Genomic DNA, 17,314 nt, shown 5'->3' with positions numbered 1-17,314 from the left:
AAATATGTTCCCATCTGTCATATCCTAACTGCTGGCATTACCGCTACCTTGGCACTTCCGAGTAGACGGAGCTCCGCCACGCCCCCTTCTCTGACGCGGTCTCCCCACGCTACATAGGGAGACCGCGCCAGATTCCAAACGCTGGATTAATGAAAGGCTTCAACCTCGAACCTCAAACCGGCTAGCATTATTCCACTTACTTTTACGTGTACCGGACCCGGACTGGAATTCGTTGACTCACCTTCTCCTCACCTCGACCACGGATTGTATCACGGACCAACTCTTACCTGCTAAGACACTTTCTCTTCCTGGAGAAAACGCTAAAAGCAAGCCTGGGATTATCCCCCACTAAAAAGCTAAGTAGTACTCTTAGTTCAAAATTGGATTCTGCCTGCTTGCAAGTCTGCTTACTCTCTATTGCCACAAACTAACAAATATCTCCTGCAACTTACCAAACAAATTCTGCTCTGAAAAGCTAGTCTCTTCCATGGACTAATTAATTGCCTTTTCCTACACTATTTGCAAATCTGCTGCTGCTTCTTCCGTTTAACAACTTCCAAATATTTAAAGCTACAGTACCTGTACTATTTAATACATTATCTCCAATCTTATTCATTAAACAAAGCCATCAGTTATCTGCAGTTGTGTTCCATATATTAATCCAAGTACGCATTACACCATCACAATCCAGCACACACATTGATAATTTCTTTACATTAAACACAATTAGCAAATTGACCAAATGAAAACCAAATTTGATTTGAACATTTCCGACGAAATAATATACAACAATATAATGAATCTTATTGATAATTGTGGCCTTTTAGGACAGGATTTGAACCAAAGTAAACTGGAATTTTCAAAATTAGAAAAATATACTATTTGGATCATGCTTGGTAAGGAGCCATTTCTATATGCTACACTCATTTGATTCAATGATAAAATGGGATGGAGAACTGGATAAAACATTTAACATCACAGAATGGATTGACTTTGTAAATGCATTGAGGGGTATTACACAGTGTGTGGCACATTTAGAGTCCTATTATAAAATATTATACCGTTGGTACCTTACTCCCTCTAGATGACACAAATTGAATTCATCACATACACATACATGCTGGGGGGAGTGTGGGGAAAGGTGATTTTTGTGTCACATGTTGTTGTGCCCTAAAATTAGACCTTATTGGAATTCGATACATACATTAATTAAAACTGTTGACAATTCAATTGATAATTTGACACCAAAGCTTTGTCTCTTTAAGCAAATTCCCATAAATTTACCAAATTATAATAAAATTATACAAGTCCATTTTCTAATTTCTGCAACGACAATTATCACCCAATACTGGAAAACTATTAAATAACTTTCCACATAAATGAGGTCATACAATTCATATTTGAAAATAGACATTGCGAACTAGCTTTCCACTTACCAACATCGAAAACTGAAATTTTTAAACAAGAGTTGCTTTTATGGGAAGAAAACATCAGCTTCAATTGTAATCTTATTTTGTAGTCCATTTCTGACTGGATGATGATTGCTAATATGTTGTATATATTTGATTGTGTATATAAACTGATAAGTTATTATTTCGCATAACACTGAATGATTGTACTTATAGAGTTTATCCCCTGTTTTATTATGTTATTTTCTAGATTAACTAATATTATTATTATTATTATTATATCTTCTTGTATAAATGTTTATATTGTTGTTTGAAAAATCTTCAATAAAAACACAGACACACATGCAGTTGCACAGATACATACAGACAGATACGCATGCAGATACACAGACACATTTAATGACAAATATTCAGATACACAGAATGACAAGCATACAGATATATACAGTGACACACATACAGGTACATAGGGGCACAAATTGACACACAAACAGATACACATACAGACATACAGATACCAATACAAACCGATACACATACAGAAACTTATGCAAACAAAGATATACACATACAAACAGATACACCTACAGACTTTCCTGGGGTTCAGTGGCTGGCTCAGGCTGATGGGAGTCAAAGATCCCACTCTGACTCTCTTCTCTCCTGCCATGGTGCTCTCCTCCCTCACTGCTCTTTTAGCTGGGAGGATGTGATGGCTTCCTCCCAGCTCTGACATCATCACTGGGGACCTTCGAGCTCTTAAAGAGCTGACTAGGCCCCAGGAAATACATTGCCATCTGGTGGCCCCAAGAGCATTTTGGGGCCACCCCATGGGCCCATTCAATGTAGCTCAGCAGTTGCTCTGTGTGGCTTGGGCCGCACTACAATGCCGGCAGGCACCACGGTTGCAGGAGTCGACAGGCGGCCAGGCCCCCTGGAGTGACGGCCTGGTCACAGTTGCGACCCCTGCGACTGCGGCACTTACGTCATTGGGAGGTACTTTTGGAATTGTGTGTCTGGTTGATATGTAACATTGTGTGTTTGGTGGTGTGTATGTTTAAGGCTGCTTGTGGTATTGCATGCGAGAGGTACTTGTGGGATTGTGTGCATGTATGTGGATTGTCAGTGGTGTGGTGACTGTGTGTGTGTTTGTGTGTGGGCTGTTTGCATTATTTGTATGAGGGCGAGGCTTTTTCTGAAGAACTGTGTATACGTAGCAGTGTGGGTGGCTTCCCTGGGGTGATCAGGTACAGGTCAAGGGCAACTCTACTCCAGGGCAGGTGTGAACTGATCTGACATCATTTCCTCTAAGTGCTACAATACGGAGTGCCATGCATAGCACACGTGCCATAGGTTTCTGACCCCTGTTCTACACCTTAGTATATCACTGTGCCACCATTTAGCTACTGTTACACTCAAGCATCAAATGGTTCATTGATATTTATACAGCGATTTCTCAAAGTGTAAGATTGTTACAAGCTTAATGTTACAATGTGGTCAAACACTCCAGAGCACTTATCCTGTATCAGATCAGGGCTCAAGAGATTGCTCCTATGGAGCATGCCTCCACTGTTTTGATAGCTGCACTGCTAAAATCAAACATTTATGCTATATTTTGTTTCTGTTCCTTGGCTTTTTATAACTATGAAATAGATCTCATTTTAATAGATATTTAATATATTATGACTTAATTTTGTCCAGAAGATGTCTTTTGGTATTCATTTCAGGTTTTATAAGCATTATGTAAATTTTAGGAAAAAATATACAGCCTAACAAGCCAGCACTAGAAGTGAATATGGCAAAGATCTCTACAGACACCATGTCTTTCCCTTTGGTGCTCAGATAGGCCGGGATCATTGCAATCCACACACTACAGAACAGCAGCATGCTGAAGGTGATATACTTGGCCTCATTAAAACTGTCCGGTAATGTCCTGGCTAAATAAGCAATAATAAAACTAACAGCTGCCAGAACCCCCATATAACCCAGAACAGAGTAGAACGCAATAACTGAGCCTTCATTACACTGAATGATGATCCTTCCAGGGTAATAGTGCATGTCCAGTTCTTGAAAAGGAGGGGAAATGCACAACCAAAGAACATTAATTAGGATCTGGATAGATGTGCATATCAGAACTATGGTATTAGACACTTTGACCCCAACCCACATGCTGCCTGGTTTAGTAGCTTTGAAAGCCATATAAACCATGATAGTTTTGCCCAGTACAGAAGATACAGATGCTGAAAAGATGATCCCAAAAGAGGTTTGACGCAGCTTGCAGGTTATATCCACAGGACGACCGAGGAACAGAAACACACAGAGGAAGCTCAGCATGAGAGAGACCAGGAGGATGAAGCTGAGATTCCGGTTATTTGCTCTGACAATGGGAGTCTCCCAGAATATAATAAATGTTCCCAAAATAAAGACAATTATGAGTGAAAAAAAAAGAGAGATTAAAGAGAAAACTAAAGTCATAATATCATTTTCATATGACAGAAAGTCATACGTTTTGGGAATGCAATTTGTTTTATTTTCATCCGGATATTCATTGTCAGGACATTTCTGGCAGTTATCACTGTCTGGAATATAAAAAAAAAAAAAAACACAAGACAATAAATTATCAGTATTGATGGAAGTTTAATTTGAGAAATATGCAACTCTATTAAATAAATTAAGTAGATTATTAAATCGTTCACGCTTTAGTAGGATTGCATTTGTCATTAAAGGACACTATAGTCACCAGAACAGTTTAGTTTAATGATGCCTAGAGATTAAGCCTAGAGTTGAGCGAACCCGAAATGTAAAGTTCGAGTTTGTACCGAACATTACGTTTTTTGGACTAAATAGTACATTTTGGGGCCTGCTCTTCATATCTAAGAGTCAAATCGAAGCGTCTAATAGTGCGCTTACAGCACAGTTGTAAACATTCTAATTTTCTGGGTGCTATGTAGTACATTTGGGGTGTGCACTTCATATCTGGTGTATGTGTGCAACACCGTTACCGCTTCTCAAGAAAGTCTAAAGACAAATAAATGTTGCCTATGGTGCAGGTAGTATAGAAGGCAAGACTGAGACAAATCATTCGGGTTACGTTTGCCTGTTGACATGTTAATGATCTTAGACCATTAAAATTCAGTAATCAATTAATAAAATACACTGTCATACAAAAATATGTATTATAGGCAAGTTAAAAAACAAAACTACAAGTTATGCTATAACAAAATTAAACAAGTTTTAAAATATGTATGGGCCAACAAGTGACTGTAAAAACAAAGTTTTACTGGTTACATTCATGACTACACACTCTAGTGGACAGGACTTTTTTGTAGTGTGTTTTTTTTTTTTTTTAAATCATACAGCATCCTTTCATGTGCTTTTCAGGTGTCATATTGTTAATTACCAATTTTTGTTTAGCCTGATTTTTTTTTTTTTAAAGTGAAATATAAGTGTTATTGTGATCGCTTCATATACAGAAGCATCAATATACATTTCTATATTGTGTAAAGACACAACTACAAAGTTAAAACCAAACACCAAAACAACGTGCCAGACAATCTACCTGTGCATTGCTAATGTGATACAATAAGTCTACATCTTAAAAATGCAATAACCCACAGAAGATGGGCGAGAATTTTTTTTGCAAATGGAACTTTGATTCAAATTTACTACATCGGTCACTTGTAATATTGTTTCACATCTACAACACAGATCTAAGTGATAGAAAACAGATTGATATTTTCTACACTAGATACTACCAGATAACAAGCTGCTATATTTAAACCAGTTATCAATAGCTAAGAGGTACTTACACAATATTGTAATTCTGGGGCAATACCCTCACAAGTCAAACTGAGAGGTCAGTTTATAGGGAAAACTGTTGCCTGGATACAATTCTAATACAATTTCCATATGTCCTTTGCAAACTTTACATGCTGGAAAAAACACAGATGCCAACTGCTGTGGCTTTCTGCAGTGTGCAGACCGGAAAAGAGGGCAGGGTTGAGGAGTGGGTGGAAGATGATGTGGAGGATGATGAGGTCCTAGACCCCACATGGAATCAAGGTCATGCGAGTGAAGTGTGCAGTTTGGAGGAAGAGGCACTAGTCGCACAGAGGCACCAGCACAGCATAAGAGGGAGCAGGGTGCAAAAGTGGAGCGGCTGTCCCCTAGCGCTCATTGGCATGTATTATCTTTAGAATTCCCACTGTTATCCAAGTAACAGTTGAAGCGATAAAAAGAACCATAACAGGTTTAACGAGCCATTCGCAGTTTCGCAGTCCGGTGACCTAGACCCAGACACTGACTGGGTGGCGGTTGGACGACCGGGACCGAGTATGTCTGATGTAGAAGTTAGGAGTCACAGTGTGGAATGGATTAGCAGGGTCTGGTGCAGGGTAACCGCACGCCCCCTGGTGTTGAGCACCAGCGTTTGCGCAGCCACATACCAGGACCCTGATGCAGCTTCAGTAAAACTAGTACTGGATACCAGAAGCCATCACAAGACTGATCCGCAACTTGGAACAGGATGTGACATTCACTGTAGCGGCTGTGCGTGCTTTCGGCGTTCTCACCCTGCTGCTGCTACTCGCCTGTCTGCTCTGCAGCGTAACTTTGGCCTTACCGCTCACTGCCTCATATGCGATGTGCCCACAAGGTGGAACTCCACCTTGCACATGCTGGAGAGACTGTTTGAGCAGCAGCAGCCGATAGTGGAGTTTCAGCTGCAGCACGCACGGGCCAGCGGCTCTGCACCAGACTTGCCCTCCAATTGATCAGAGTTAAAGGATTTCAAGTAGACTCATTACAATTACAGGGCCTCTAAAGAGTCATGTATTGTTATTTGTCGTCACTACCTTCCCGCGTCGGGAGTGGGTCATTTGCGTGTCTGCTGCCTTCCTTGCATGTGGTAGCCGTTTTGTCAGGGTCCCTGTACGGAATCGAACCCTGATTCCCCGTTACCTGTGGTCACCATGGTAGGCGCAGTCAATGGCATCAAAAGTTATATGGATTGACGTCGTCGCCTTCTCATTGGGGAGCACATTGAAAAAGTGCTCTAGCATGATGAGCTGGGTGATCTCCTCCAGGAGCTTGGTTTGATGGGAGTGGAGCCAGTTCTGGGTGGCCCTTGTGATGCCACAGTGTATAGCCACATATATCAGAGCTGCTGCAGAAAGTGTGGGTCGTCTGTGTTCTCACCCTGCTGCTGCTCGCCTGTCTGCGCTGCAGCATAACTTTGGCCTTCCCGCTCACCGCCTCATGAGACTGTGCGAGCAGCAGCAGGCGATAGTGGAGTTTCAGATGCAGCATGCACGGGTCAGTCGCTCTGCGGAACAGTTTTCTTTTTTTATATGTCCCAATATTTTGGAGGCTACCCCAATTCAAATAAAATATATATATATATATATATAAAAAACAGTGTTGGCTACCTCCTCCTCCACCGCTGCTTCCACCTACACCGCCACGGTCACCGCCTCCTCAACCTATAGGTCACTTAGTATAAACTATGTACACAATAGCAGAGGCTTGTGAAGGCCTTTTCTCCATGCATCAGGAGTTGAGCTCAGTTTGAACAATGAAAGAGAATACCTTGCACTCCAACCCTCTCACAAATGGATAATTCTGTTGATCCTCTTGACAGCCATGCTTTAGATTTTGATTTATGTTCTTCCAAAGCTAAAATCAAAGATTCAATCTAGTGGTATTTTATGGCTCAGCTGTATTTTTAATTTGTATGTTATTTTAAGTGATTTTCCTATCCACATTTGTTTGCAGGGCACTTGCCCTACTCTTACCCCCATGATACTTACTTTTACAGCCCTCTAGCCCTTTCCAGGACTTTTTTTAGAGCTATTTTTGTGGGCAAAAGTTCGGGTCCTCATTGACTTCAAAGGAGGTTCGTGGTCAAGTTCGATCAAGAACCCAGACTTTTTTTCAAAGTTCGGCTAAACCCGCCGGTCCCGCCCGACCCGAACATCCAGGTGTCCACTCAACTCTAATTAAGCCCAGACTTTTTTGTAGCCACTTCGTGACAAACGCTGGCCAAACTTAGCATTCATATTAGTTTTTTAGAATTTTTCACACAAAAACAGCATTTTCACTGATGACATCATCATTTTACTGTACAGGTTTTATGGTGTTTTGTAAAGTTACAGGGATAAATATAGGGCTTGCCAATTAAATTGTTTTGACGTTCCGCTTGGGTCGTCAGGCAAATCCCTGACATTTTAATTAGTAAAATCACATAAGTGTGTTAAGATATTACATAAATATACACGTAGAATTTTAGAATTTAAATATATATATATATATATATATATATATATATTTATATATGTAACGGCACCCCCAGGCATAAAAGGGTTAAACCGCCATTTAGTAGATCTTCCCCTTCCAGAGACACAGGCATAGCTACTGTAGACACCAATCCAGCGAACCGGAGAAGCATATGAATGCCGTAAACAGCCGAACCGGAACCATATGAATGCTGTAAACAGCCGAATAGGAGAAACCATACGAAAGGTTTACACTCTGTCAGGGTACCTGAAGTCTCTACCTCTGAGAGAGGTAGAGACTTAGACGTTTATCCATCCGGACGGCCTGTTTCCCCTGTTCCTCGCGGTCCACCCGGTCACATAAACGCCGGCCGCGAGGGAGTCACTTCCTTTTCTAGCATGACGTCCGGAAGTCGACGTCATGACGCCAACCCGGAACGACCTGTCACTCAATTGGTTGGAGACGAATCAGGACTCGTCGGAGGCGTGTCTACCCTTCTGAACCAGGGTATTTAACAGTGCTTCTCTCAATTGCTCATTGCCCTGTCGTGGTTCTAGCCTGCCTAGTCACACAGTGCTCTGGTGTTTTCAGTTATCCCTTTGGTTCCGACCCGGCTTGTTTGACTTACTCTGTTTATCTCTGTTATCCTTGACCCGGCTTGTTCCTCGCTTACCTGTCCTCTCGTTCCCTCGACCTCGGCTTGTCTCTGACCATTCTCTATACTCTCCGTACGTTAGTCCGGCCATTCTAAGGTCCGGTATACGTATCCTGTACCTGTTTGTACTCTGCGTGTTGGATCCCTGTCCCGATCCTGACATTACGACAGGGCCAATGGATCCTGCAGGTACAAACAGTCAGCTTGGTCCCTCTGATCCTAGGTTCGAAGCCATGGAACACAGAATGGATCAAATGGCACTAGCGCTACAGGCGTTATTATCTCGTGCCAATAATCCACCAGAGAAGACACGTACTACCTCTATCTCCCCTGTAAGTTCTGGCCTAGAGGTAGCCACTGTAGGTGCCTCCTCTCGCATTACCCCACCAGTACGTTATGGTGGTTCACCTGAGAAGTGTCGTGGTTTTTTAAACCAGATTAGTATCCACTTTGAATTGCAACCTCGTTCCTATCCTACTGATAGGGCAAAGGTTGGATTTATTATCACCTTACTCATTGAGAAAGCTCTGAGATGGGCCAACCCACTATGGGAGAACGATAACCCGTTAGTATAAAGGCAGCCTTTGTAGCTGCCTTTAGAAGAACTTTTGACCCCCCTGGTAGAAAGGTCAATGCAGCCAGATTACTGTTGCGCCTGAGACAGGAGAACCGAACACTTGTGGATTATGCACTAGAGTTCAGGTCTCTGGCGTCAGAAGTTAAGTGGAATGAGCAGGCTTATATAGATGTATTTTTGAACGGGCTATCAGACGTAATCCTTGATGAGATTGCTACTAGAGAACTCCCTGAAAATTTGGAGGAGTTAATTTCGTTCATTTCTCGTATTGATGAGCGTTTAAGAGAGAGACAAAACACTCGAGAGAGGAACCTTAGACCTTCCTTTAAATTAGCTCCCGCATTTCAAGGTCCTGATTCCACTACCTCACTGCTTCCTGAACCTATGCAGATAGGCAATACTCGCCTCTCAGAAGAGGAGAGACAGTACAGGAGAAGAGAGGGATTATGCATGTATTGTGGAGTCAGAGGTCACTTACGCCTGAATTGTCCTAATCGTTCGGGAAACGCTCGCACCTAAGTTTCTCTAGAGGACAGGCCTTGGGTGTTTCTATTTTGTCCTCTACTCATAATTATAAAGATCACAGGCTTCTGCTACCAGTTTCTTTAACTTGGGAGAAGGGAGTAGTAAAGACTATGGCTTTGATAGATTCCGGAGCTGCTGAGAATTTTATCGACCAAGCCTTTGCCACTAAACACACTGTCCCATCCCAGTTAAGGGATACACCCTTGGCCGTTGAGGCCATAGATGGTAGACCTTTACTTGAGCCTGTTATCTTCCGTGAGACCATACCCGTTAATTTAACTGTTGGTATCTTACACGAGGAGAACTTATCACTTATGCTAATTTCGTCCCCTTCTGTCCCCATAGTCCTGGGGTACCCATGGTTAAAGAGACATAACCCTATTATCGATTGGGAGTTAGGGGAGATACTCTCATGGGGTCAGGGCTGCCAGGAGAGGTGTTTACGCAGGGTATCTCCATTGGCTGTAATAAACACACCAGGTAGTTCCACTTAGTCTACAGAGAGACAAATACCGTTCCTCTACCAGGACTTAAAAGCAGTATTCGACAAGAAGAATGCTGATACCTTACCTCCACACAGGTCATTTGATTGTAAAATTAAGCTCCTACCTGGTACTATGCCTCCGAGGGGCAATGTATATCCTCTATCCACTCAAGAGAACTCAGTTCTAGAGGAATATATTCGTGAGAATCTAGAAAAAGGATTTATTAGGAGATCCTCTTCCCCCGCCGGACCTGGTTTTTTTTTTCGTTAAAAAGAAGGATGGTACTCTGAGACCTTGTATTGATTACCGAGGTTTGAATAAGATAACCATCAGAAATGCCTATCCCATTCCTTTGATTACCGAGCTGTTTGATCGTTTAAAGGGCTCTAAAATTTTCACCAAGTTAGATCTCAGAGGGGCGTATAACTTGGTGAGAATCCAGCATGGACACGAGTGGATGACAGCGTTCAATACCCGTTATGGTCACTATGAATACACGGTTATGCCATTTGGTCTCTGTAATGCTCCTGCAGTATTTCAGGATTTGATTAATGAAGTCCTTAGGGAGTTTCAACATGATTGTGTTATTGTATACCTGGATGACATACTTATACACTCTAGGGAGATTGAGACCCACCACAGACAAGTCAGAAAGGTATTGCACAAACTTCTGCAACATGGCTTATACTGTAAATTGGAGAAATGCAGTTTTGACCAGTCTCAGATAGACTTTCTTGGGTACGTGATTTCTGGGGAAGGCTTTAAGATGGATCCTGACAAACTCCAATCTATTTTAGATTGGCCATTGCCTAAAGGACTCAAGGCTATTCAGAGGTTTATTGGTTTCTCTAATTATTATAGGCGCTTTATTAAGGGATACTCTTCTATTATTGCGCCTATTACCAATATGACCAAACAAGGGGTTGATACTAAGACCTGGTCTACTGAGGTCCTTGTTGCTTTCAAGACTCTCAAGGAACTTTTTGCTTCTGCCCCAATTTTAGTCCATCCTGATACGACTCTGCCGTTCCTACTCAAGGTCGATGCCTCTGAGACGGGAGAAGGTGCTGTCCTGTCACAAAGGTTAGGGGTGGACAAACCATTACACCCTGGTGGTTTTTTCTCTAAGAAACTATCTGGCCCTGAAAGCAGATATGACATCGGTGACAGGGAACTGTTAGCGGTCATTATGGCCCTAAAGGAGTGGAGACATTTATTAGAAGGGACCTTACATCCTGTGAACTTGTCCTATATTGGGGAGGCTAAGCGCCTATCCGCCAGACAAGCTCGTTGGTCCTTATTCCTGACTCAATTATGTGCTTACTTATAGACCTGGTTCTAAGAACTCCAAAGCCGATGCTTTATCTCGCCAATATGAACCGTCCACTATAGCTGAGCCAGTTCTTTCCTCGATAGTCCCTAAATGTAATATCATCGCCAACACGAATCTCAGGATTCATTCTCCGTTGCTTGCCGAGATCATGAAGTTACAACATCTAGCTCCTAAACAGACTCCTGGGGATAGACACTTCGTTCCTCCTGGTCTCCAACTGGAAGTGTTACGGTGTTTCCACAACAGCAAGGTAGCTGGGCACCCTGGCATTCGCAAGACGTATGCTTTAATCTCCAAAGATTTCTGGTGGCCTGCTTTGCGTAAGGATGTTAAGGATTTCATCGGTACGTGTGAGGTCTGTACTAAGACTAAGCAACCTCATACGCTCCCATGTGGATTTCTGCATCCCTTAGAGGTTCCAGAGAAACCATGGTCCTGTTTAGCTATGGACTTCATTGTCGATTTACCTATCTCTAAAAAACAGACTGTTATCCTCACCGTGGTTGACAGATTCACCAAGATGGCTCACTTCGTTCCTCTGCCTAAACTCCCGTCTTCCCCCGAATTGGCAGAGATTTTTCGTTTACATGGGATACCCTCCCAAATTGTATCTGACAGAGGTTCCCAGTTTGTTTCCCGTTTTTGGAGGTCCTTCTGCTCTCAACTGGGTATCAAATTGAATTTCTCTTCTGCCTATCATCCTCAGTCTAACGGAGCTGCTGAACGCACCAACCAAAAGATTGAACAATATTTACGTTGTTTTGTTTCTGAACACCAGGACGATTGGGTTGGTTTGATTCCTTGGGCGGAGTTTGCACACAACAATCTCGTTTGTGATTCTACTCATTCAAGCCCCTTCTTCATGAATTATGGCTTTCATCCATCTATTCTTCCCTCGGCTTCCCCTTCCCAAGGGTTACCGTCGGTTGATGTTCATGTTGCCAATTTGAGCAAGTTGTGGGATCAGACTCGACAAATTCTTCTGCACAATTCTATGCTGATTAAGTAACACGCTGATAAACGTAGAAGGGCGGCTCCGGTGTTTGTTCCAGGTGATAGAGTATGGTTGAGTACAAGAAACATTCATTTTAAAAGTTCCTTCCATGAAGTTCGCTCCTCGTTATATTGGACCTTACAGGGTGCTGACTCGAATTAACCCAGTTGCGTATCGTCTAGCTCTTCCATCTGCCTTACGCATCCCTAACTCATTTCACGTTTCATTGCTGAAACCACTAGTCTGTAACAGATTTTCCTCCACGGTCTCCTCCCCTCGCCCTGTTCAGGTGGAGGGTCAGGAGGAGTATGAGGTTAACGCTATCATCGATTCCCGAATCTCCCGGGGGAGAGTACAATATCTGGTCGATTGGAGGGGATATGGTCCTGAGGAGAGGAGTTGGGTACCTCAAGAGGATGTTCATGCTCCTTGTCTCCGCAGGGCGTTTCACTCCCGCTTCCCATCTCGTCCCGGTTCATTCCGCCCGGTGGGCGTATCTGAGAGGGGGGGTACTGTCAGGGTACCTGTCAGGGTACCTGAAGTCTCTACCTCTGAGAGAGGTAGAGACTTAGACGTTTATCCATCCGGACGGCCTGTTTCCCCTGTTCCTCGCGGTCCACCCGGTCACATAAACGCCGGCCGCGAGGGAGTCACTTCCTTTTCTAGCATGACGTCCGGAAGTCGACGTCATGACGCCAACCCGGAACGACCTGTCACTCAATTGGTTGGAGACGAATCAGGACTCGTCGGAGGCGTGTCTACCCTTCTGAACCAGGGTATTTAACAGTGCTTCTCTCAATTGCTCATTGCCCTGTCGTGGTTCTAGCCTGCCTAGTCACACAGTGCTCTGGTGTTTTCAGTTATCCCTTTGGTTCCGACCCGGCTTGTTTGACTTACTCTGTTTATCTCTGTTATCCTTGACCCGGCTTGTTCCTCGCTTACCTGTCCTCTCGTTCCCTCGACCTCGGCTTGTCTCTGACCATTCTCTATACTCTCCGTACGTTAGTCCGGCCATTCTAAGGTCCGGTATACGTATCCTGTACCTGTTTGTACTCTGCGTGTTGGATCCCTGTCCCGATCCTGACACACTCCTAGCAGTTGAACTGGAACAGCATACAATAAATCCCCCCCCCCAAGAACGAGACAAAGCTCCGTGTTGAGGGTCAAGCAGTGAACAGACAGAGCTGTGGGTTTATTGTTCTTATATACATATTAGTACCACCCACAGGGTTTTGGAAAACCACCAATAAACACGTACAATACACTCAGACACTCCCACACAAAATCCTCGCCTCTGCCTGTGATACAATTACCTTACACAATGGGTTAATGTAATTATCTCAGACAGAGAAATACAGTTTTTCCACATTATTCATAACTTTAAAAGTATACATCACATTCACATTTTAAGAATCAGCATACTCCAAATACAAACATATGCCAAAATCATCCAAATTGGTCCATTGGTTCAAAAGTTAGATCGAAGTCCTTTGTGACCAAATGAAGCATGTCTTTTCTGCCCAAAACCAGTTCCACAGAGTCTTCTATCCTGGAGATAATTGGTAAGTAATCCAATTATCTCCAAGGACAGAGGCAAAACTCCATTGAACACATGGTAGCAAAAGACAATAAAATACATAAAAATATATAACTGTGCAGCTATTGCATAAAACAGGTACATTCAGCCATGGAGCCAAAGTCTTTCACATAGTCTTTCATTATACGAATGGGCTCCATGGCATAGCTGTCTGGGGTATCACTATTCAAATAGGGCAAGTACCGGATGACCCGGCTTTCGTCTCTTTGCAGGGGAAAATCAAGCGTTTCAACATGGGGCCATAGTCTAAATGCAGCAGGTGGGCAACCAGGCTCATCTAATGCACAGTGGCGAGATTGGTCTCGTCACAATATATATATATATATATATATATATATATATATAGACAAAACAAATATAGCTTGGCACTCACCCTGTCTCAATAATGTAGTTTTAAATGCCTTGGTGCTATCCCACGTTAAAAGATATAAATGAAGAAATAAGGGAAGCACTCTCCGGTCTTGATAAAGGGTCAATCGGTATTTTATTCCCAAAAAAGGATTTACATTCTTAGATCGACGTTTCGACCCCACAGGGTCTTCCTCAAGTGATTCCCTTATTTCTTCATATATATATATATATATATATATATATATATATATATATATATATATATATATATCCAAAAGCTTGGCACTCACCTTTCAGTAATACAATGTGTTACATACCCTGGTGCGTTTAACAGAAACGACAACATACTACTGGTTACTTTGGACGTCCAAAGTTTGTATACGATAATCCCCCATGAGCAAGGGATTGAGGCTTTAAGGAATGTTCTATTTAATTCTCAGCTTTATCAGGGTCCACCTATAGACTACTTGCTGGAACTCCTATGGATTGCCTTAATATGCAATTATTTTAAGTTTGAGGACTACTTTTACTTACAGACATCCGGGACCGCAGTGTTGATTACAGAAGTGAACCAAGCCGCAGCAATGCTGGTGGGTCTGCAGCATGCTCAACCACGATGGGAGCAGCAATGGCTCCATCCTACTCCAATGAGTATATGTATTGGTATGAAGCACTGTATATACTACCCAAATATGGCAAACACATAATTGAATACGTCCGATTTGTGGATGACATACTTATTCTTTGGAAAGGCATAGCATCAGAATTAAGTGAAATGATTGAGTACATCAACCAATTACCGACTACGGTTCACTTTACAGTCACCTCCAGTGACATGAGTATACAATTCCTGGATGTCATATTATACAAAGGGGAGGATCAGTTGGGGTTCACTCTCCATTGTAAATCTACCGACAGAAATAAATCACTAGGAACCACCAGCTTCCATCTACATCCATTGAAAGATCCCCTACCTATATCCCAATATATGAGAGTATTGCGATACAATAGTGACCCGGTGAATAGAGAAAAACAACTTCAAGACATGAGTTTTCATGTTAATGGAACGAGGGTACCATCCCCAGATACTGGATAGAGCTGTCACAATCAGAAAGATCAGGAAACAATATCTTCAACACCTGCAGAAAAAAAGTCCCCAAATATTTCTACCCCTTACTTACCACACTGGGTCCAATATGATGAAGAAATCAATACCCAAATACTGGAGGATACTCAGCTCAGACAAAACCTTACCAGATATTTTCAAGTGACCTCCTATTATTATTTTAAAATTAAACCAAAACCTTAAGGATACACTGGTCAGAAATGATCCCATCAAGAGCTATAGTAAACCAAAAGGTTTCACTAAAAAAGGTTGTTTCAAGTGCAGTGGCTGTGTCATTTGCAGCCACATGGTTAAAGAATCGCTATCGGGCACTACATCACTTGTCTGACCACGTTATTTATTTGATCACATGCCCATGTGGTCTATCATACATGGCCAAAACGGACCTTATGACTTGAGATCGAGTCAGAGGTCATACACATATTTTTTATGAATTTTCATTTTTTGTTTCTTCATATTTTTTCATGTATTTTTACACTTTTTCTCATGTCTATTACCTCCTCTATAAAGCGGTTGGTACAAATTTCTTAATATAGGTTTTTACACACTTATTTTTTCACATATTTCTCCATAACGCTAATAATTCATATGATGTTAGCACATATGGGGGTTTTACACGTGAGACATTGCTGAATACAAATATGTGTATTTTATTGCAGTAAAAGCAAACAGTTTTATGACATTCACAGTTAAAATGTCACGTAGAACTAAAAATTTTTCAAAAAATCTTTTTTGTTAATATTTTATACATTAAGTTAAGAAATACATTAAGAAATAAAATAAAATAAATTAAAATAAGTGTAAAAAAAATAATATACTTAGATCATATATATATATATATATATATATACACAAATAGAAAAGAGTGCACTCTGGAGGACTTCTTTGAAAAATAAGTTTCATTTATTCACATAAGTGTGATAATTTCAAAAAACGATCAAGTCGACGTTTCAGTCCGCGAAGGACTTTTATCAAGACAAAGAAAAGCGGGAAAAGTGGAGATTTAAATATGGTGAAACTGGGCTCTGATTGGAGAGTGAACTTAGAAAAAAGAAAAAAAGAGAAAAAGGTAGTGATGTCATAAATGTAATGTCAAAGTTCGAAGAGCATCATCCCAGATAGGATTTAACCCCAAAGAGTGTGAAATGGTGAGAAAACCGTGAATTAAGTAAGAAACCGAGATGTAGAGAATCCACATACTCGAGTAAAAGTAAAAAACAAGGATAATAATAATGAAGGATCAAGGTACCACCCAAGGTACAGATCTACTAAATGTCTAAAAAAGAGTACAAACAAAAAAGTATGCTTAGATTAAAGCTGGGGTGGTCCGGTCCTCTGGAGAAATTAGAGTTGCAAGAGCAGGTGTTATCTGATATACAATGTATACAATATATACAAAGAATCACAAAAGAGTGAGACAGTAACACTTTCTAATTATATATAGTTCTAATACGAATAGCAAATCTGGTAAGGTACAGAACACATAATCAAAATATTCTCAACTTAGAGCAGAGTATAAAAATGTAATAAATGATTATCTTTTCGGAATGAAGCAGTTTAGAGGATTAATCTCATTTAAACCTCCTGGATGTACTGTTCCCAGTGTAAAAATCCAGAAAGCTTCCCGTTGAAGAAGCAAATTATCTCTGTCACCTCCCCTCAAAGGGATCGGGACATGTTCAATGCCCATAAATTTAAAGGTTGGCAATGTGTGTCCCATTTCAAAGAAGTGTTTCGCTATGGGGGTAGATGCAATACCACTAGTGATGTCGCGAAACCAAAACTTTCGGTTCGCGAACGGAGAACGGGAAATTCCGCAAACGTTCGCGAACCGGCGAACTGGGCAAACCGGCATTGACTTCAATGGGCAGGCGAATTTTAAAACCCACAGGGACTCTTTCTGGCCACAAAAGTGATGGAAAAGTTGTTTCAAGGGGACTAAAACCTTGACTGTGGCATGCCGGAGGGGAATCCATGGCAAAACTCCATTGG

At 41.8% G+C, this 17,314-nt stretch overlaps 1 protein-coding gene across 1 annotated transcript in view; it reads right to left on the bottom strand.

Annotated features, from left to right (window-relative positions):
* Window positions 1–3,086: 3,086 nt before the first annotated feature.
* Window positions 3,087–17,314, bottom strand: part of LOC134566005 (vomeronasal type-2 receptor 26-like) — a 40,278-nt gene continuing 26,050 nt past the window's right edge. Inside the window, exon 2 of the mRNA XM_063425720.1 lies at window positions 3,087–3,985. Coding sequence (XP_063281790.1) covers window positions 3,087–3,985 — 899 coding nt within the window. The remainder of the gene's footprint in view (window positions 3,986–17,314) is intronic.

The sequence above is a fragment of the Pelobates fuscus genome, chromosome 6 (genome assembly GCF_036172605.1).
Source record: "Pelobates fuscus isolate aPelFus1 chromosome 6, aPelFus1.pri, whole genome shotgun sequence".
Lineage (NCBI taxonomy): Eukaryota > Metazoa > Chordata > Amphibia > Anura > Pelobatidae > Pelobates > Pelobates fuscus.
Note: the sequence above shows the minus strand (reverse complement) of the source record. Positions and strands in the feature narration are given on the sequence as shown.